Here is a 22,363-nt window from a genome sequence, read left to right on the forward strand (position 1 = left end):
TTTTAGGCACTTTATTTTATCTGACACAATTGTAAATGGGATTGATTATATTCTTAGTTTCCCTTTCTGATAGTTCTTTTTTTGTGTGTATGAAAATGCAAACAACTTCTGGATATTTATTTCCTATTCTGCTGCTTTAGTGAATTCATTTATCAGTTTTAGTAGTTTTTTGGTGGAATCTTTAGGATTCTCTATATACAGTATCATGTCATCTGCAAACAATGACAGTTATACTTCTTCCTTTCTAATATGAATGCCTTTCACTTCTTATTGTCAGATTGCTGTGGCTAGGATTTCCAGTACTGTGTAGAATAAAACTGGTGAAAGTGGACATCCCTGTCTTGTTCCTGATCTTAAGGCAAACACTTGTCGTTTTCACCTATTGACTATGATGTTGGCTATGGATTTGTCATATATGGCCTTTATTATGTTAAGGTGTGTTCCCTCTCTTTGCACTTTGCTCAGAGATTTTATCATAAATGGATACTGGATTTTGTCAAATGCTTTTTCTGCATCTACTGATATAATCATGTGGTTTATAACCTTCCTTTTGTTTATGTGGTGTATCGCATTTATTGGTTTTTGGAAATTGTACCAACCTTGTATCCCCTGAATAAATCCCACTTAATCATGGTATATGATCTTTTTAATGTATTTCTAGATCCAGTTTGGTAATATTTTATTGAGGATTTTAGCATCATTTTTTCATCAGGGATATTGGCATATAGTTTTCTATCTTGGTAATGTCTTTATCTGGTTTTAAAATTAAGATAATGCTAGCCTCATAAAATGAGCTTGGGAGTCTTCTTTCCTCTTGAATTTTTTGGAATAGTTTCAGTAGAATAGGTGTTAGTTCTTTGAATATTTCGCAAAATTCACCTGTGAAGCCATCCATCCAGTACAGGACATAAGTTTTTGTGCGTTTTTTTTAAAGTATATTTTATTGATTATATCATTACAGTAGTTCCAATTTTTTACCCCTTTGCTCCCCTCTGCCCAGTACCCCCCTTCCTCCAGAAACCCCACTCCCCTTAGTTCATGTCCATAGGTAGTGCATATAAGTTCTTTGGCTTCACCCTTTCCTATATTATTCTTAAACTCCCACTGCCTAGTTTTGTACCTACCAATTACGCTTCTTAATCCCTGCACCATTTCCCCATTTCTCCCCCTCTCCCCTCACAGTTGACAACCCTCCAAATGGTCCCCATGCCTATGATTCTGTTTCTATGCTAGTTTGCTTAATTGGATTTTGTTTTTATTTTTTTAGATTTAGTTGTTGATAGTTGTGAGTTTGTTGTCATTTAATGCTCATAGTTTTTATCTTTTTTTTTCTTAAATAAATCCCTTTAACATTTCATATAATAATGGCTTGGTGATGATGAACTCCTTTAGCTTTACCTTGTCTGGGAGGCACCTTATCTGCCCTTCCATTCTAAATGATAGCTTTGCTGGATAGCATAGTCTTGGTTGTAGATCCTTACTTTTCATCACATTGAATACTTCTTGCTAGTCTCTTCTTGCCTGCAAACTTTCTTTTGAGAAATCAGCTGATAGTCTAATAGGCATCCCTTTGTAGGTACTCTCTTTTTGTCTCTTGCTTCTTTTAAGATTCTCTCTGTATCTTTGATCTTTGGCAATTTAGTTATAATATGTTTTGGTGTGGTCTTCTTTGGGTCTAGCTTGTTTGGGACTCTCTATACTTCCTGGACTTGGATGTCTATTTCCTTTGCCAAATTGGGGAAGTTTTCCTTCATTATTTTTTTACATAAGCTTTCAATTTCTTGCTCTTCCTCTTCTCCTGGCACACCTATGATTTGGATGTTGTCATGTTTAAAGTTGTCCCAGAGGTTCCTGAGCCTCTCCTCATTTTTTTTCAATTCTTGTTTCCTCATTCTGTACTGATTGACTGTTTATTTCTTCCTTGAGTCTCAAATCATTGATTTGAACCCTGGTTTCATTCCTTTCACCATTGGTTTTGTGTGGATTTTTCTTCATTTCATTTAGCATAGCCTTCACTTCTTCCCTTATGTGTTTGCCATACTCAAGCATATCTGTCACGCCTATAAGCATCTTTATCACCAGTATTTTGGACTCTACATCTGTTAGGTTGGCTATCTCCTCATCGCTTAGTACTCCCACTGGAATCTTGACCCGTTTCCCCTTTATTTTGGGGACCATACTTTTCTGTCTCCTCATCTTGACAGGCTCCTGTGGGTTTTTTTTTTTTGTTTGTTTGTTTGCTTGCTTGTTTTTGCCTCTGTGTCTTAGGTAGAGCTGTCACACCTGTTACATTGTAAGTGGCGGAGCCTTAGGTATTCATCAGTATGGGTGACCTGTTTCACCACGTTGTGGTGCTATATGTGGCAGAGGGGTCTGAGAGGAAACAGTGCCCCTTTGTCAGCACTTGCCCCTTTTCCAGGCACTTCTCCCACTTCCTGTATGGGACTGGCACCTCTCTAGCTGTTACCCTGGCCATTGTTCCCAGAGTGCATGGGTCTGAAGATGTTCTAGGATGGTGGGGGCCCTTTTAACAAGTGGACTCTACTGAGAGACCAGCAATTTCTTCCTCCACCCCAATCCCCACTGGTTTTCACAGTCAGAAGCAATGAGGCTTTATTTTCCCCAGTGCTGGAACCATGAGCTGGTGCTGGGAGCACTCCCCAGGTGTCCATCCCTGCTTTTTAAAAATGTGTGACTGCACTTTCCTCCAGCCCACCACTGCTGCTACTGCTGTCACCATCACACCACGTTCTCTCCGCCCACCTCTGCCCCTCCTACCTGTCTGGATGAGTATTTTTTCTTTATATATTTGTTTGTTAGACTTCCATGCAGCTCTATTTTCTGGAACTTCTGATTATTTCTAGTTTTGAGGTAGTTGTATTCCTTCTTAGTTGTGGAGGGAGACATAGCAAGAAGTCCCCTTGTATATGTTTTTTATGTCACTGGCCACTGTAGCTCCAGGTCTGAAGGTTTCTAAAACAGAAAACCCAAAGTCTCAGTGGCTTAAACAATAGAAATTTATTTCTCACAGTTTTGGAAGCTAGAAGTCCAAGATCAAGGTATTGGCAGGGTTGGTTCCTCCTGAGGCTACACTCCCTGGCTTTCAGGTGGTTGCCACCTCACTGTGTCTTCTCATGGCTTTTACTCTGTGCACATACATCCCTGGTGTCTCTTCCTCTTCTTATAAGGACAATAGGCATATTGCTTTAGGGTGCAACCTTTATGACCTTATTTAACTTTAATTAACTCTTTAAAGGTCCTGTCTATAAATAAAGTCACATTTGGTATTATGGCTTCAACATACAAATTTAGAGGTGGGGATAAGGGACATAACTCAGTCCATAACAGCCAGGGAACTCACTATCATGTGTTCCTTTGGTCTTAAGGTTCTTAGTCACTCTTACTTCCTCTTTCTATATTTCAGAATCTCCTATGTTTGTTTTAAATATAATGTGAAGAGTATTTAATAGAAGGAATAGGGGCAAGTCCACTTGATATTCCTAGAATCAGAAGTCCCCTCTTGCACTTTTTTAAGAGGCCTTTGTAACTCAAGTCAAAGCAGTTCTTATTTGCAAAAACCATGTTTAATTGGGCAAGAGATACATTGTTAGAATCCTCATAATGTTTGGGGATGGGGAGCATAAAGATTACCCTATAAGCTATAGAGTAGAGAAGTATATGGAACATGGGAGGGCAGTTTCCCTCCCAAGAAAGATACAATTCCTTCATCTGGAAAGACAAGTTGCTCAGATGGGATTGACAGTAGCTTAGAAGCTATAAGCCTCTGAGAATGTGCCAAGTACTTCCATCTCCCTAGACCATATGAGTTTGACCCAAGCCAACTTCCCAGGTAATAGATCAGAGCAAGCATCTCAGAGTGAGCTGTGTATATATTTGTGTGTACAACACCTGAGAATTCTTCAGCCCTCCAGAGGCAGAGGTGCCATGTTGCTTTTCTCTTTGTTCACCTTAGTCATGGTCTGTAAGATTTCCACATCTAACAGAAGCACCAGGTTCCTCCAAGGCCTCTTGGCCTCTGGAATTTCTGCATTGCCAAAGCTGTCAACTTCCCAGGCATGGGTGGCAGAACAAGCTCCTCCTATTACTCAATGCCGACTTCTCACTATTAAGCAGGAGCTCCTTGAGGAAGATTGATTTATCACATTAACTGAGCCTCTGTGTGCTCAATGAGGAGTTCACGAGACAAACGGCTCCTGCCATGTGCCTCTAGCACTCTGCTCTGTTTCCATCACATTTGGGCCAGAGTCACAGTGGATGAGTTTGGCCGTAGTTTATTTTTTGCCTGACATGATAAACTTGTCAGTATTTGACTGGTCAGCTCCTTGTATGCAGGGAGTTCATTTGCAAGGCCACCTGGCATCCCCACTGGGCTGTCCTGCTCCCATTTCACTCTGCCTAATGAGCCAGGACCTGGTTCTTGTTGGTTAGCACTGAGCTTCAGGGCCCTGCACAACATCATGCTGGGTAGTGATGGCTCAGCCCTCCCCAGGAGTTCTGAGAAGCTGTCCATTTTTGCTGTGATCCTCAAGTTGACCAGCTGGGAAAGAGTGTGCCAAGCCTTCACTTTCCTTTCCAGATGTGCTGCTAAGCCTGTTCTGTAGTCTTCTGCCTGGACTCCTGAGGGTTTTAGGGGGAGCTGAAGCCTTCCCGCTCTACCTTGGCCTTAGAGCTGCTCCTGAGCTGCTCCTAAGGAAACCTTGGTGTAGGCAGATATCAAACCTGGGTTCTCAGTGCTCACTGAGACATGGCCAACAGGGCCAAGGTAGGCAGCATTGGAGCTGCTTATAGCCTCTTGTCTGGTCTCCAGGCTCATGCCCTTCCCAAGCTCCTAGACAACCTACACTCTCCCTTACCACATCAACCTCTGCGTAGATCCTTCAGTGGCTCCCTGTTGTTGCTAGATGAAGTCCATATTCCCAGTACTGCCATTCGGTCCTTGATGATCATCTGCTCCCAGCCTTGGCATTAGGTTTGGGTCAAGTTCAGCTTTCTCTATTAACTAGTGACTTTAGGTAACACATGCAGCTCTGCTGTGAGTAGGGATGATAATAATTCCTATTCAGTATTTATGTGTATGAGTGCTTAGATTGATGCCTGGCATGAATCTAGTAGGTGCTCAAAAAAAGTTAGCTAACATCATCATTGTACTGTGTCTTTCCAGCCTCTCCTAAATCCTACACATCTTTACCCACAAGCCTGAATGTCTACCTCTCAGCCCTCAGAGACTTTTCCTGTAATGTTATGTCGTTCCTGATATGCTTCTCCCTTCTCTGCCTATTTGAATCTGACCCAGGCCTGACCAAGGCCTCCCCTTAGTCTGAAGTCATTAGTCAGCCTGGGAGCCCAAAGAAATCCCCAAAACAGCACATGGTATAAGGCCAGGCACTATGGCCATTGGCCAGAACTCCTACTGGAGCAGAGAGAGATAGAGCTTGGAGCTTTGTGAAGAGTTATGAATCCATTTCCATCTCGTTTCCACTCCTCACCCTCACCCTCACCGTGAAGCTCTATGCCCTCCAAAGCAGTGGTTTTCTGACTCTCCAGAAGTCATGGACCTCTTTCTGTTGGCCAGCTGAGCTCCTCTGAGCTCCTCTGAGCTGTGCATACAGATGTCAACCTTACCTGTCCGTGCACTCTCAAGTCCATTTCCAGCCATGGATATTGTCTGCCTGAGATGGGGACCCAGGCCCCAACTTTCTATAAACTCACAGATGGGGGAGAGGGGACAATATCAGGGTTTCTGGAGCTGAACTCTCAGTGACTGCTTGAAACATAAGGGTCTGGGGATGGTGACAGGGTCATGCACTGTAGTCACATGCTGTATGGTAGCAGACAGTTGTTATAGAGGGATTTGGCCAGCTCTGACTCAGCTGCTGCGTGAGGCTGACCTGGTGGACAGAGCAGGTTCCTCATCTGTATAGAGCAGGCAGCTCAAAGTGTAAGGAGTCCTGGAGGGCAAGAACTCTGTCTGGGCTGCTTCCACTATGCCTGGACACAGGACAAGCACTGTTAGAGGATTAGGGAGCTTAGGAAGGACTTTGATAAGGCAGAGTGGGAGATGGGCCTCCATCCTGGGGACAGCCTGCACAATGGCGAGAGGATGTATATGCACAGATATCCAAGGAGTGGCATGAGGCTCATGTGAAGTCATTGCAAAGAGTCAGGGGAGTTGAGTCAGGAGAAGCAGCAGAGGTTAGCTCTGGAGCCCAGGAGCTGTATTTACAAGTTTGGATTCTACCTGGTGGCATGAGCTGTTTCAGGTTTAAGGGATGACATGGTGACTGCATCACACTTAAGGAGCAGAAGGAAGGCAGGGCTACTATGGCATCTCACTTATCTTTGGCTCCTCAGGGCAGGGCTCAGAGCTTTGAAGTTCAGTGGATTGAGGCCGGAGAACCCAAGAGGCCAAGTGAAAGGTGATGAGTCATCTTATCCCCATAGGGATCAAGAGGCATCCTGAAAGAACAGTGCTTCCCAAACCCTCATTAGTCCAGACAAGAAGGGGGGTGTATGACGGAGAATGGGCTGGCCTGCTGGATACCTTCCTTCCCAGAGTAGAAGGCCTGTTGTAAGCAATAGCTTCTTCCCCCAGAATTTTCAAAAAGTGGGCAAAAGGGTATGGGTGGGGACTGGAGATTCCTTTCATGTGAAGACATGTGGAAACTTCTCATGAACCTAGAGGAGTAAACCTGGGCAGAATAAGGAACAGCACAGGTAACCTTAGCATACATGTGCCCAGCAAGTGTTGAGGAGGCCCAGGGGAGGGTCTTAGGGATGATCTCATTCAAGGCTGACAGAACCAGCAAGGGGAACTTACCACACACCTGAGTAGGGTAGCAGCCCAGAGAGGCTAGGGCAAGGCCAAAAGTAGGGAGAAGAAGATAAGACCCACCTGTGACCACTCCAAGTTCCCAGCTGGACAGAAGAAAGGACAGGCACATTCCTGGTGTGGTCCCTCACTGGCATCATTGGCCATGTGTGGACTCAGCCTCCTGCTGCCTGAGGAAGGTGCTGCTGTGCTTAGCTCCAACCCACAGGCCAGACCCAGCTGGTGAATAGAGGCTGCGAGGAAATCTTGAGCTTGAGAGTGGAAGCAAGTGAAAGTTGCTCCTGCTCCTACACATTCCCTGGACTTCAGGAAGACAGAATCCAGATGCTTGTGAAAGATAATGGGCTTAATTCTCAGTTTGAGGCTTTGAAAGATGAGAAGCCTCCAGAACCAAGGGCCCTGAAAGGGGGAGTCTTGACTCAGCAGTTACTGGGATCCCAGTGGGGAAGGGAAGAGGCAGGAGCTGAGAGATACATGTGACTGCATGTGTACCTGGGCTCAGAATCAAGGGACACAGAGCTGGCTACAGGAGAAGGAAGGGCCAGCACTCAGGACCAGGGCCACCCAAGTGCCTGCCTTGATGCTGAGACAAGAGGGAGAAAGGAGGGACTTAATTGTCATCTAGGAGGGATCCTTCACCCTCCATATTTGAGAAAGAGAATAGCCTCTGGACAAGGACCTTGAATTTAAATACCTGCAGAAATCAAGCTGCTAAATAAATGAGAGAGGACTGTGGCAAAGCAAGGTGTAGCCTCTCAGCTCCAGCTAATTCCTGCAATGTAAGAATGTGAACCCAACATCACCAGATGGTATGAGTTAGGATTAGTTATGGCCACATATGATAGAAAACCTGAAATAATAGTATTTTTAAAACACAGAGGTTTTTCTCTCTTTCATGTATACCAGTAGTGAGCCAGTGATACAGGGTGGATAGGGTTCTTCTTTCTCACTACAAGGGTGTGGCCCTCTACCTCATGGTCCCAAATGGATCCTAGAGCTCCAGTTATTACACCTGTGTTCCAGGCAGCAGGATAGAGAAATACAGGAAGTAGGACAAAGCACACGCTAGTTATCTTTAAGGAGTTTTCTTGGAAGCTGTCTTATAGTATTTCTAGGTCTTGTTGGTAGAATGTAGACACATGGTTACCCCTAGTTGTAAGGGAGGCTGGGAAATGTAGCTTTAGTTCTGGTTGTCCCTGTGCCAAGTTAAAAGCCAGGTGTTCCATGGCTAGAGTGAGAATGAATATTGCGATATGCAACTAGCAATCTCTGACACGTGATACCCCTCTGCCTCCAAACACTACACACCCCATCTTCCCATGCATATAATATTCTGGGACTTGGGGGTGGTGACAGTAACTCTCATCCTGTTATAGTATCCATCCCAGAAGTCTAAATCTCTGGTCAACGTGCAGCTTCCCCATTAGGTCCTGATGCCACACCCTGTATGGGATGGTGGAGAAGGAACACAATCACCAACATAAAGACTCCTAACTTGGAGAAGGAACACACAGAAGCACCAGCCATGGCCCCACTGGCCAGGCTTTGTGAACCTTCCTGTACTTGGTTGAGGAAGATACCAGCAGCCCATCTGACCAGCCTAGCTGTATTCCAGGAGGAACCCACGTCCAATGTCCTTGTAGAGGATTTAAGCTTTCTTGACAACCCATCTCCTGCAAAGCTCGGTGGCTTTTAACCTCTTTGTCCTGATGAGTTCCATGGGCCTGAAATGGCCCCAGTGGGCTCATTTGGTTATAGGTTTAGGGCAGCCTGGCTCCTCCATCTGCCTCTACATTGACATAACAGCCGGGGTGGCAGGGGGAAGGGAGAGCAGCACCCTTACTCTCTTACTACAGATTTTCCTATGAAATTGATTAATGTTTAAATTCTGGAAACTGATGTTTGAAAATCATAGTTTAGGACAAATAAACATGCCTATGTGCCAGATGTGGCTTTCTGGTACCAGCATGTGGGGTGCTGTTGAGGGGGGACATGGAGCTCCTCCCTCAGTGTCAAGTTTAATGTCCACGGAGAAGACCCTACACCAGCTCCTCTCATCTTGGCAGGTGGGGCCAGTGACCACACAGCCAGAGGCAGAATTAGTCAAATGTAGAGGGACTCCGAGCTTGAGCTGGTCTCTAGGGTTGGTACAGGAGCCCAGGACAGTCTGGCTGACTTTCCAGACCACAGACTGGGATAGGGGAGGGGTCAGGACTGGCTCCAGATCTGGGAGTGAGTGTGTGTCTGCCTTTGGTGTGTAAGGCTGTGCAGAGGGGACCCCAAGCCACAAGTGGGACAGGGGATAAGGCCTTGCTTGCCCACCCTGCAGACTCCACCAATCGGGACTCACTGGACATGATTGAACGCTGCATCTGTCTGGTTTGCCTGGATGCTCCAGGGGGCTTGGAGCTCAGCGACACCAACAGGGCACTCCAGCTTCTTCATGGCGGAGGCTGCAGCAAGAATGGTGCGAACCGCTGGTATGACAAGTCCCTGCAGGTAAGCCTCCCCTGCACCATGGCCAGTGGCCAGAGCCAGCTTTGCTCACAGCCAGCAGACTCACTCACCAGCCTCTACTGCCCAGGATACTGTATGTGGGGCCAAGGAAGCTGAAGTGGTTGGAGATGTGTCATTGGTGTTGCCCTCTGGACTGGTCAGGACTCTTCAGAGGATAAGGCCTTGCTTGGATAAGGAGCAAGTGGCCAAACCCCGCCCAAGTTCCCTAACTTTCCTGCAGCCTGTGCCAGGCCAAGGCCCTCTGGATCAGACTTAGGGCTCACTCCTCATCTCTCATCACACACTGTAAGGTGGGAGCATGCCAGGGGCTCCTCCCATTGAACAAATCTTCAACATGTCCAGCAAGAATCACATCTGATGCCTAGGGATGTCAGCTTTTCTGAATTTCTGTCACCCTTGCCTGGCCATTTTGACATACCTTTCTCCATCACTGAGAAGTAGGGCAGCTCAGCATCTCCATAGGAAAAGTCATAAAATGAAATAAAGCAATTCATTTTTTTTCCCATTCATATGACATTAGCCCAGAAACAAGACAGTCACTTTGGTCTGGAGGAAAATACTCATGCAGATGGGGATTAGGTTGAAGTTGGGCCATTCATTCTTGTTCTTACATCCTTTTTTCCCCAGCATGCCAATCCTAAATCTAATCTCATTTATTTTTAAAGCTACCACACTTTCACAATAACCTTATTAAATAGCAGCCAATGATCTCTATGCTTGGGTTAGCATTGCTCACACATAATGAGCATTTCTAGGTTTATTTTTCTCTTTCGCTGTCCCCTGCATTCTGCAGGTAATCTTTTTTATTGGCGTGCATATTGATTCTGCTCTTTCTGATGAGTCCTGTTGCTGCCGCACTGGCTGTTTCAGTCTTCACAAGCAGTGCTAATGGCTTGTAACCTTTCGTGGAGCAGCTGTGGGAGGAAAATGATATAATGGATGTGCAGGACCTGAAACATAGTAAGGCTTGGTAGCAGTTTTTAAAAGGCACTATTTCGCTCTTTCTTTTAGTGACATGGACAGAAAAGCACTAATGTGTGAGTGGGCCCAGTCTTTCCCTCCCTGCCTCACATGGGTAACTGTACCCACTCCTAGTTTCTTTTCAAAGTTAGGACAGATTATCAGGTGAAGCCCAACTGGCTTCACAGACAGGAACTGAAAGGACTGAGAGCTTTCACAGGACAGAAGGCGGGAGACACTGGAGGAGAGAGAAAAGAGCCTGCAGAAATGTGTTTTGAAAGAAACTCTGTTGGAAGTTTGAAGAGTAGGAGTAAAGATTCGGGCAGAGGACAACTATGTGAGAGATCAGGGGAGACCTGGAAACAGCTCTAGTGTGTGCTGTAGAGCCTTCAACAGCTCACTTGTTTGCTTGTTGATTATGGATGTTAGGCAGATACCCCTGAGTGTGATGCTGCGCAGGATAAGCTACAAGCAGCCCTACCTTATTTGGGTTATGCTTTAAGAATCAAATCTCATTCTTATTTTCTCCCAGTACTTTTATGCACTGAGTATGTCCCTTTTCCAAGTTAGCTAAATACAGCCTTTGTAAGGTCATAAAAAAACCATAAGTAATCTTTACAGTTCCCATGGTCCTTTCATATACTTTCTTTCTAATCCCCATATCAATCCTGTTAACTAGCCTTATTTGATTCAAGTTAAATGAGAACAGACTGAAGTCAGAGATCTGAAGTGTCTTGTCAAAGCTCTCCCAGCTGGCTGGCCACAGCAGCAGAACTGCAGTCTGGATCCCAGACACAAAGCCCAGGCAGCAGTTGATGGGGCACCCTCAGCACACCTTTTCCTCACTCCCATCAAGGAAGGTTTTATTTTTCCCTGGGAATCCATGCACTATCAAAATTAGATTGTTATCTTTCATTCAGTCATCCAACAAAATTTTTGAGTGCCTACTGTAAGGTGGACACTGGTCTTGAACCTGGGAATAAAATCAGTGGTGCCCAAACACACAGGGCCCATAAGGCACATCATGACAGTGTAGTAGAGCATGTGGTCCTGACACTCACTGCAAAGGGGAAACAGGGCTAACAGAAGATGAAGGAGCTTGCCCATGACCTGCAGAGAATGTGTACAGCCTTTCAGGAATCAGTGGGATACTTCAGCCAGAGCACTTCATGCTGCACCTTCACTGACCAGAGCATTTCTGGGAAGGAGGTCGCACAGTTTAGTGCTGTTTGAGACTCCCACAGCCTGGCAGCTGGGTGCAGTGTTCTTTTCAGAAGATAACATACTTTGGTGTCCTTGAGGAGTGATCCCCTTGAGAGACCAGGGGCACCTGGCCTGTAGGTTTGAAATGCTGACTCTGCTAGAGGTCTGGTCACCTCTCTCTTCCTTATTGCAGTTTGTGGTGGGCCGGGATGGCACCTGTGGCGTGGTGTGTGAGCACTCCCCATTCGATGGCATTGTCCTGGTGCAGTGCATGGAACATCTGCTCAAGCACATGTGAGTCTGGAAGGCAGGACCCCTCCATGGCATCAAAGCTGGCCTGCCCAGCTAGGCCAAGAAAAACTGGGATGGCCACATAGGGGCTGCATTAGTCTAGAAAGTGTTAGTTTGCAAACAAGCTTGAATGAGACATTATACATTTTATCAGCAATGGACAGAAGGGGGCATCTGGGCAGTTAGGGGGAAGCTTGGCAATGATTTTTTTAGCTAAAAGGGAACATCTGCTTTGACCAGGGAAGGTGCGATCAATCCATATTTTTTGTCCCAAGTCCAGGATGGGCTGACTGATGATTCAGCACAGAGGGAAGGTTTCTGAGCTGTAGCTCTTTCCATCCTCTCAGACTGGGGCTTTCTCCCTAGCTTCCAAGCTGGCCAACTAAAGGTTTCTCTGACCTTTAACACGTCGGATTCCTTCCTCCATTTACCACTTCCCTCATTGTCTCCTTCTAAAATCTCCTCCATGGTTCTAAGTTCTAAACCTCTTCCACAATTTAGGAACTCTTTAGGATCTCTGAAAACCCAGATCAACCCTCTCAGACAGAACAATATAATTTGCTTCAATTTATCTCCAAATGTTTTATAATTGTTATGGTGTAGTGTAGTAGAACAGGAAAATGCAAAACAAAAAAATTGGCTTTGGAGTCAGGTGGAACTGGAGGGAATCCTGGCTCTGCCACTTGCTAATCTTGGTAGGCTCTCTGAGACTCATTTTGTTCACTGTTGCAATGGTTTTGGGGCAGCTCATACCCACCGAACCTCCAACAGCAAGATGACTGCAGAGGGCAAAGAAACATGCTGCCCGAAGCCCTCAGCTCTCAGGGCTGAGGAGGTCTCCTCTCTGTGCCTGCAGGATGCAAAACAGCAAGAAGCTAGTCCAAGCTGACTCTGTCACTGAGCTGCCAGCCCCCAGGAGGCTGAGGTGGAAATGTTCCCCGGTAATCCAAGGTTTCTTAGCTTCCTCAGCAGAAAGACTTCAAAGGTAAGGAAAAGCCCAAATCCTTTTTGGAGTGATGCTCTGGAGGTAACCTGTGTCCTCCTTCCCACACTGGCTGCTGAGACTCCCTGAAAGGTTCCAGAGACACCAGCTCTTCCAATCTCCACCCCCTCATGGAAATGTAGTCAAACTAAAGGAGAGTTATAACTCTAGGGAAAATAACCTTGCCAAAGAATCCATCATTTCCATAAAATGCAAACGCAGAGCTATTTTTTTCCCAAGGGTTTCACCTGACTGAGCAGAGTCAAGACAGGGAAATCATCCTGTTTGGGGAGAGTAATAAACAACTAGTTTGAATAAGCCATTTGAATCCAAACTATTTCAATTTGCTTGAATTTTCAATGCAACTTGACAACGGGGGTTTTATTCCCAAGGGCATTTCAGGCCCTAATGGGACCCAGGCAGGGGGCCTAGGGATTGGTGTGGACCCATCTTGGGGAGCAGTGTATTGGCAGTGGCAAGGTGTGAGGGGAGCTGTGGGATGACAATTGAATCTGGACCTTGGTTGTTCATTGCCTCATTCAGTAAGTGAGCATGAGTGGATTCACTCATTCATTCATTCCCTCAACCAACATGTGCAGAGCTCTAGTTTGTACCAGGGCTGTGGTAAGGCTCTGAGGACACAGAAATGAATATGCCATGGGGCCTGCCTTCCAGACTTTAGTGGAGGAAGTGGACTCCCAGAGAAAAAATGTGTGATGCAATAAGTGCCAAAACCAGGCACAGACATACAGACATGAACCTACAAGGGACACAGAAGCTGAATTCTGCCAAGACATTGAGGGAGGGCTTTGCGAAGATGGGCCTTGAAGGATGGAGAAGAGTTTGTGTTGCAGGCATCTGGGGGAGTGGGTGGTTCATAAAAGATCCAGATTACTTTAGAGACCAGCAAGTGAGAGAATGGCCAGAGTTAGGGACACTAAAGGGAAGCTGGGGCCACATTGTGAAGAGCTTCATGCTCCCTAGGTTGCAGATCCTGGAAGCTGTGAGGAGCCCTGGAGGATTTTGTACAGGGTGTTTTAGGGAATCGGGGAAGAGACTGTAGGAATAAGGTAGGTAAGCTGGATAGAGTGTGGATGGGCTGTGAGGCCAAGGGCACGGAAGACAGGTCCCCTGCAAGCTGCTGTGGAGACTGACTGGCTTTCATGGAGGAGTGGCCTTAGATGTTCATCTATCAGGTGGTGCTATCTCCACCATATGCAGCTGTTTGGGGATAAGCAGGCCACTAGGAGGGTGGGTTGGTTGCTGAGCCCTGCAAAGAAGGAGCCTGTACACTTTTAGGGGTTTGACCAGGTCCCACTTGATCCTGAGGCCCTGAGATCCTCTTTCTGGAGGATAGGGAAACAGGAAGGAAAGTATGGGGTCAAAGTGGGCAGAGCTTAAGCAAAAGGTTTCCAGGGGTCTATGGTGACTCTGAGTCCAGCCTGTGTGGAGACAGTGAGTCAACAGGCCAGACTGAGGGTTGAGTTCCCATGGGAACTGGCTCTCTGAGTTCTGCTAAGTCCCCAGAACCTGGCATGGGCCCATCAAGACCTGAAGTTCTGTGAGACAAGAGAAATAATTCAAGGAGGGACAGGCAGGGAGCATCAGGTCCTGAGAGAATGAGTGTGTGAATGTGGGCCCAGGTAGCTCCTACAAGGCTCTGCTTTCACACAAAGCTGGTAGACAGATGGTGTGGACCTTGCTGGACGTTGGTCCAGTGGGGAGTCAGCCCAGACCCCAAGCTCATTTTGAAGGAGACTGGTCATTATTGGGGTACTTAAGGGTCTCAATATAGACTCAGGGAATCTCCCTGCCACTCTTACAGTGACTTGCGCAGCAAAGACTGGGACATGTCATGGCAGCCACAACAGCAGTTTCTGGGTAAAATGGATTTTTAGTCACTAGCAAGCAGCCTTCACTATGGTGACTGTACTGAGCAGCCAGGGCCCAGGTCTCTCTTTCCAAAGTACAACAGGGATGAGTCTCAGTGAGGAGATGCTACCTGAATCTGTCTGAGAAGTGGGCTTTTCCCTGGGCAGAGAGGGTTTGTGGATCTGGCAGGATGGCCAGGATGCCAAAAGAACCCACAAGGACGCTGGACACACCTTACCAAACAGGTCAAACAAGTGACTTGTCTCAGGCTCACTTCTGTGAGCAGTGGGATTTTATGATTATGTTTGTTAGTAGTGTTCCCTCTGCCCATGCAAATGTCTCTCCTGCCTCCATGTCCCTCCTGCAGCCAGGCCCATCTCCCTCCAGCCCCAGAGCTGGGCCACCATCCTGCTCAGCCAATCCTCATCTTCGGCTAAGAGTAACCTTGGTCCAGCACACCCTCTCCCACTTCCATACGTCAAGGACTGTCTCTGACACACTGATCCATTCCTGGAGGGGAGAGACTGTCCTGAACTTCTGGAGTGCTAGGACATAGACCAGGCTCAAGACATTTGGTTAGACTCTGTGATGTATGCATTCTATTTTGCATGAAATAAAAGCATCTTTTCTTTTCCCCCCCACAGAATAGTAAAGAATCTCGACTTCGTGGTTTATAAGTTTGACAACTATGGGAAAACATTCATTAAGAAGCAGAAATTCAGCCCCGATGCCTTTATTCAGGTGGCCCTCCAATTGGCCTTCTACAAGTGAGTAAAACCTGCCCAGAAGGGCTGATTGACACACTGCTCTAAACTCTAGAGTCTAGAAGTACTCTAGAGGGAGGAAGACTTTGTGGGCTTAGCAGATGGGAGGATGACCAGGGCAGCCTGCTTGGTAGGAGGTGCCACCTAATTGCATTTCAAGGTATGAAACCTTTACAGAAAAGAGAAGAAAGGGTGTCACAGTCAGTCACTTGCCTGAGCGATGAACCAGAGGCACAGAGCACAAAGGGCAGGAACAAAGCTAACTAAGGCCAGGCAGACAATGAGGACACTGGATCAAGAAGGTGCTCCTTCTCTAGATCCCATCCAGTCCACCTGGGCCCCTGGGGCTGTGACGTGGCCATTATTCTGGCCTCGGTAGTGAAATAGAACTAGCATCCCTCAGTGGGTCAAGTCAAAGGTTTTGGACTCATCCTTGATTTGTCCCTGTCTCTCATCCCTCACTGTGTCAGTTATTTTCCATGTGTCTCTTTGCCCTTCTCCTCCATTTCTACTTCTGCCATCATTGGCCACTCCTAAGTCCCTGCCAACTCATGCTTGGTCAACTGCAGCATGCTCCCTGGGGATCCCTGCCTCCAATCTTACCTGCTATAGCCTATCTTCATAAAGCATGAATTTGGAAATATGAAAATCAGATTCTATCATTTACCTCCTTGAACTCTCCCAATGGTTTCCCACCATTCTTAGAACAAAATCCAGGCTTAGAAAGTCTCCCTGGCCTCACCTGGAGTCATCCCCAAAGCTCTCTTCCACCTCTAGATCTTTGCTCTGGCTCTGCCTCTGCCTATTCACCTGTCACTACCAGCCTTCACTTGCCAACTCCTTCCTAAATACTCAGATGTCAGCCCTCAGAGGCCCTTCATGACCCTATTATGTAAAGCACCCACCTCAGGCCCCCTTGCCACTCAGTTCCCTATCATACTAATTGTGCTCTCTTTTTCTTTCATGGCAATTGCTTTTCGTGTGAACTACCTTGTTTGTTGATTTGTCAACTTTGTTTTTTAGACTGTCTCTCCCAAGTATGACAATATAGGTACCTTGCACACCTAGCACAGAGCAGGCCTCAGGTACTGAGTGAAACATGAGAAGACACTACACAAGTGACAGCTAGGGGTGGCAGGGTCAGGTCTGTGATTTAGGAAAACCTATAGAGTTGTAGAGGTTAATGGTTGAAGGTAGAGTAGGGCACCTGACTCACCTTTTATAGAACACTAAAACTAACATGCAAAGCAAATCTTCCTCAAGATAGGGCTGGCTTCAGTTGGCTCCAGCATTCCAGAAGCAGCTCATAAACTGGCATGGCTAGCAAACAGTAGTCATCTCACCAGATCTTTCAGCTTGCAACACCCAGGGGAGCATGTGGTGATCTTATCTAAAGCTGGAGCAAGGAAGTCTCACTAATGAACAGGCAGGACCCCTGTGGACACAGAATCCTGATCCTAGTGTCTCGTGTGGGACTGTAACTCATAGGGAAGGAGGAAGCCACTCTGAGCATCTGTCTTCTTACAATTCATTGGTAAAGTCTGACATCACCCTGCATCACCAGGACACAGAGACCTTGCCAGCATAGAACTGTGGCAGGATCTGGTGTCTGGATCTGCAGTCAGTGCCATTCTGATACTCAAATATCAACTGGCTGAAACGGGTCATGAAATCAGGTTCCTGCAGAAGCCATTCCTGGGGATTCCACTCAACACGCACTTCAGAGCTTCAGATCCAAAGCCAAGAGGAACCTTCACAGAGCACCCCCTCCTCACATGATCTTTGCTGTCACTGGATTTGTCCAGAAATGGTCATGGCCAGGCACTCCTGGGGCTCATTGAAAAGCTAAAACATGATCTGCTTCCCATGGAGAACATTCTTCACAGTCTAAACGTTAATAAAAATTTTTAAATCTGCTTCTAGATTCAGCAACACCCTAGAAGCTGCCTCAATTGGGGTTAATCAGTTGCCGGCGAATGTCAGCCTCTATTTTCATGCTTGGCAGAGCATTTGCCTCCAGGGGCCATAGAGATATAGGAAATGAGCTCCCTGCCAGTACCTTGGAAAAATGAGATATAAGTATAACAGAAGTTTATTCACTTGCTCACCAACCAATACAGAGCCAAGCACTGTGCTGAATCATACTTGACCTTCCACCCTCCTGGAGCTAACCCAGTGTGACAGAGACCTGCCCTGAGGAGGCCATGATTTGCTGTGTGACTTTGGGTTGTAACTGCTCTTCTCTGAGTTCTGTGTCTTTCCCTTCTTTCAACTCCAACATCAGGACTTTACGGTTTGGTAAACAAATGTGTGTGCCAGTGAGGCACACAAGTCTAGGGCTTCTCACTTGGTTCACATGCCTAAGGAAGGGATTTTTCTCTGGCTGTCCTGGCTGTCGGGGGCAGTGGCTGCTACTGCTCATGTCATAGGCTTTAAGGAGAAGAGGCACAGCCATAGTGCCCATAGCTCTGTCAAAAGCCCAGCCACCCCTAGACATTGCAACAGTTTACACCAATGACCACTGAGACCCCTCCCTGCCTACATCCATAGTTCATGCTTGAATTGTTTTAAATAAAACAGGATTCTTTCAAGGATGTGAGTGATTAGTCACACAATTATTTCATTCTGTGCTATTAATCAAACATTCATCAAGTCTTGCAGAAAATTCTAGGTTTCCCACCAGACTGGGAATTTTTTTAAAGCCACCAGTCACTTCTTTATTTTAAATCTGTGCAATATAACTAATGTATGGAAAAGGTACAGAGCTCTTCATATTAGACTCTCTGATATTCATCTTTGGGAAACCTCCTCTAAATTCTATTAAGGTAAAAATGAATTACTATGCCAACTAAAGTCAGTACTATAAAAATAAAGCCGGCTGGACTATCATTCCCGAGAATGCATCACCATTTGCTATTCATCCCTCACTTGTGCAGGCTCCATCGCAGACTCACACCCACCTACGAGAGCGCATCCATTCGCCGGTTCCAGGAGGGACGGGTGGACAACATTCGATCAGCCACTCCAGAGGCACTGCACTTTGTGAAAGCCATCAGTGACCACAAAACTGCTGCACCAGTAAGTCCTGCTCCATCTGAGAAGTCTCAAGGAGGCTGCCTGTCTGCTCAACTCTGTGACAATTAGCTCCTTAGACCTGTTTGTCACTAAGTAGCCTCTTAAAACTCCATATGCTTGTTGTCTGGTCTGTTTCCAGGATTCAGAGAAGCTGCTGCTCCTGAAGAATGCCATCCAAGCCCAGACTGAGTACACAGTCATGGTGAGTGATAAGGCACCTCCTTGCTTGAGCTCATGACTGTGGGCTATGCCAGAGCTGGACCCACCAGAGTAGGCCACTGCCCAAGTTGGGTGAGAGCTGAGCCATCAACTGTCCAGTGACTTGACAAGGCCATCCTGCCTTTCAGAATCTCCTTATTTTTAGAACTTAGGTAACATACCTCTCCTGCTTTCTACACAGATTTTATGAGAATACAATGAATGGGCTTTGAAACAGCAACAATAATAATAACACCAATATGTATAGCAATTTATACTTTACCCTACAAGAGAAGTCAGATGTGAAGACATTGTACGTGGGCCTGGAAAACTGTAATGGCTTGTACACCTTGCATAATCACAGGCCTTCTTATTCTTCGTGTTTTTATTTATACTACTTGTAAATAAAAAGTCTTTTCTGAAAATTAATAGTGACATCAAAATTGTAAGGGAAATACTTCCCTAGTTTAGAGAAATAATTTACTTTCAAGCACTGCAAGCCAGCATATAAACAACAGAGAATAAGCTGTTACTGGGGCCTGTAATCGATATATTAATTGCAAATCATCCTGATATAGTCTTTAAAAAGAAGTTCACCAGATTTTACTCTAGGTGAAAGAAAGTACAATGCATACCTGGGTTTTAGAACTAGTCAATGTAGACTTTCCTCTAATTCAGTATATTCTCTAATATAGGTCTCTAATTCATCTGAAGAGTGAAGTGTTTGTTCTGTTTGGAGAAAACCAAGTTCACTCATGTATCCAATGGGCAATTTTTGATTTTCTGCTTTATGTCAGATAAAGTGCTGAGTGTTAGGAAATAAAAAATGTAGTCTAAAGCCCATCATTGGGAGTTTACTGTGTAGTTAGGAGGAGAAGTCCTTACATGATAAATCCAACCCCATGTGAAAGGAGCCCTCAGGAAGTAGCAGAGAGCATGGAGGAACTAGCTCCTTCTTCTGCTTGGGAAAGCCAAAAAGACTTCCTGGAGGAAATGGAGCTTAATGAAACATGAAGAATGAGGAGGTGCTTGTAATAGACATAGAAGGGAAGACTGGCCCCAGAAGGCAACAGCATATGCAAAGATAAAGTCTTGAGAGAATAAGACACATTACAGAAAAAGTAAGTAGTTTAGTGAGTGCAAAGAACAGAGGATCAGGAGAGCTCATGATATTGGATTTTCCTGTCACAAAGCTACTCTGGTGACCAGGTAGAAGGAGGACTGCTTGGAGCATGGGGTGGTCTGCCAAGAGGTAGCAACATTGTTTATATATAAGAACCTATATATATTTAGAAAGAGTTGATGTGAGAACTGAAGTAGAGCAGGGATAAGGGCTGAAGAGGAAGCACAAACTCTTGATTAAATATGGTGGATTGAACACCATTAGAACTGTAAACTGGAAAGGAGGGGAGGAGGTGTCAGGAGCCCACACCTCATTTACTATTCTTTGTTCCCTGCTGCCTAGGCCATAACTGGGATGGCTATTGACAACCACCTGCTGGGGCTGCGGGAGCTGGCCCGGGAAATGTGCAAGGAGCTACCTGAGATGTTCACAGATGAAACATACTTGATGAGCAATCAATTTGTCCTCTCCACCAGCCAGGTACAGTCCTACTGTGGCCATCGTCCAAGAAGCCACTTAGTGTAACCAGGGGGCTTTCTCTAGAGCTCAGTGAATACAGCCTGCTGGTTGGATTCAGGGAAGTCCTGTATCTCATGAGCTCGGTGACCTTCTGCAAAATGACCTAAATAATCAGAGCATTGATTTTCATCTTCTAAGTGTGAGTAATCACAGACATGACCTTAGTAGAGGTGGACAGTACAGAAAACCACCCATCCTGGTGCCCTAACCATTATGCTTACTCTCTTTCAATGTTACCTCTGAAGACTGACAGACTTAGAGTGAATCCCTGGCTCAACTAGATGCGATGATGTAGGTAGAAACACCAGCCCAGTGACTGGCATGCACAGGGCCCTCCAAGCAGGCCACAGACACTATTATAAAGGGCCAGTGACCAACAGTAGGTGATTAACTGCCAACCCAGTGTCTCCTAATCAGCACCACAGACTTGTTCTGTTGGAGGACCATTGTCACAAAGACAGATTGAAATCCATTAGAAAAAGGCAGCAGTTTAGGAGAAAAAGTACACATGCCGCCCCTCCCCCCATACCTCAGTTTCCTAAACTCTGCTTCATCTGTGAAAGGCTGGACATGGGAAATAAAAGGAGCTCATAAAGCTGTGTTTGAGGATAAAAGCCCACTCAGTAATTTGATTTTCTCATTACTGCAGTGAGCTCACAAATGTGACTAAACGAGGGCAGAACACAACATAAATTCTTCAGGAAACCATCCATGGGCAAAAAGTGCTTTGGAATGGCTTTATGGCCTTCAGCTGTTGCATGGCAAATTTATCTGACAACTAGGGACTCTATTAGCAAGACTAATGGTTTTTTCTGCCCCATTAAAACAACCAGTGTCATTTCTGAAGGCCCAGGTACACAGCACCAGAAATCTCTGGGTTTAAAACAAACCCACCCTGCACCTGACCAAAAATGTGTTCAATTTTCTCCCTAGGATCAGCTAATAAAATTAATTGGAGTGTGATGGTTTGGGTTTTTTTTTTTTTTTCCAACTGGAAATGAACATTTATGACTTGAATGCCTTCAAAAAATTTTTCTTGGTTTGTGATCCAGATTACAAAATCTCGGTGCTCTGCATTCAAAACATATTAGATACATAACTAAAACTTCAATTGATGATAAACTTTGAAATACTCAGTGCTGGGTAATTGTGTGTGACCAGGCTGTGGGGCGAAAAACCAGACCAGCCAGGCAATGCTGACAGTAATTAAGGATGTGGGGGAAATCAACAGAGGAGACAAGCCAGATTTCCTCCAGTTCATAAATGACTCCCTCTGGGAAGACATTGAACCATTGGGTGTCACCAGGGTGCCATTTAGTAAATTACTCTGATTGCCTCTGTGCCTCAAATGGCCCCCAGGTGAAGAAAAGACTCAGCTGAGACTCAGCAGCAGGTGAATTTGGGAGCTTCTGACTCCACAAGTAGAGCAGATTTCACACCAGGGAATGGCTTATCACCCTCTTCTCCTCATATCATGCAGTTATATGGGTTTGTTTTTATGACTGGCCGTGGCCATCTATGCTGAAGCAGTCAATTGATTTGGTTAATTCAGTCAAACGCCAAGGTGGAAAATAGTCAGAGAAGCAAATATACTCTTGAGGCCCCATAGTTGTTAGAACACACTTCATTCTGGCAGGCTCACAGTCTGCATTTCAGAACAAGCAGCTCCTGACCTGGCCTTTCCTGCAGGTGCCCACAACCATGGAGATGTTTTGCTGCTATGGGCCCGTGGTGTCCCATGGGTATGGTGCCTGCTACAACCCCCAGCCCGAAAGCATCCTTTTCTGCATCTCGAGCTTCCACAGCTGCAAAGAGACATCTTCTTCCAAGTTTGCAAAAGCTGTGGAAGAAAGCCTGACTGAAATGAAAGACCTCTGCAGTCCACCTCAGTCTGCTGCAGGCAAGCCACTGGTAACAAAAGAAAAAGCAACAAGGCCCAACCAGTGACTCCTGCCCTTGCATATCACCTTCCCAAACCCAGCATCCTAAAGCTGCCAGACGCTGCTGAA

At 45.9% G+C, this 22,363-nt stretch overlaps 1 protein-coding gene across 1 annotated transcript in view; it reads left to right on the plus strand.

Moving 5' to 3' along the window:
- Window positions 1-22,301, plus strand: part of CHAT (choline O-acetyltransferase) — a 63,648-nt gene extending 41,347 nt beyond the window's left edge. The window contains exons 7-14 of the mRNA XM_090279522.1: window positions 9,180-9,349; window positions 11,724-11,824; window positions 12,678-12,806; window positions 15,320-15,442; window positions 18,376-18,517; window positions 18,654-18,716; window positions 20,178-20,315; window positions 22,044-22,301. Coding sequence (XP_090135648.1) covers window positions 9,180-9,349; window positions 11,724-11,824; window positions 12,678-12,806; window positions 15,320-15,442; window positions 18,376-18,517; window positions 18,654-18,716; window positions 20,178-20,315; window positions 22,044-22,301 — 1,124 coding nt within the window. The remainder of the gene's footprint in view (window positions 1-9,179; window positions 9,350-11,723; window positions 11,825-12,677; window positions 12,807-15,319; window positions 15,443-18,375; window positions 18,518-18,653; window positions 18,717-20,177; window positions 20,316-22,043) is intronic.
- Window positions 22,302-22,363: the final 62 nt, after the last annotated feature.

Source organism: Furipterus horrens, unplaced genomic scaffold (assembly GCF_987537825.1).
Source record: "Furipterus horrens unplaced genomic scaffold, mFurHor1.1.pri manual_scaffold_5, whole genome shotgun sequence".
Taxonomy (NCBI): Eukaryota; Metazoa; Chordata; class Mammalia; order Chiroptera; family Furipteridae; genus Furipterus; species Furipterus horrens.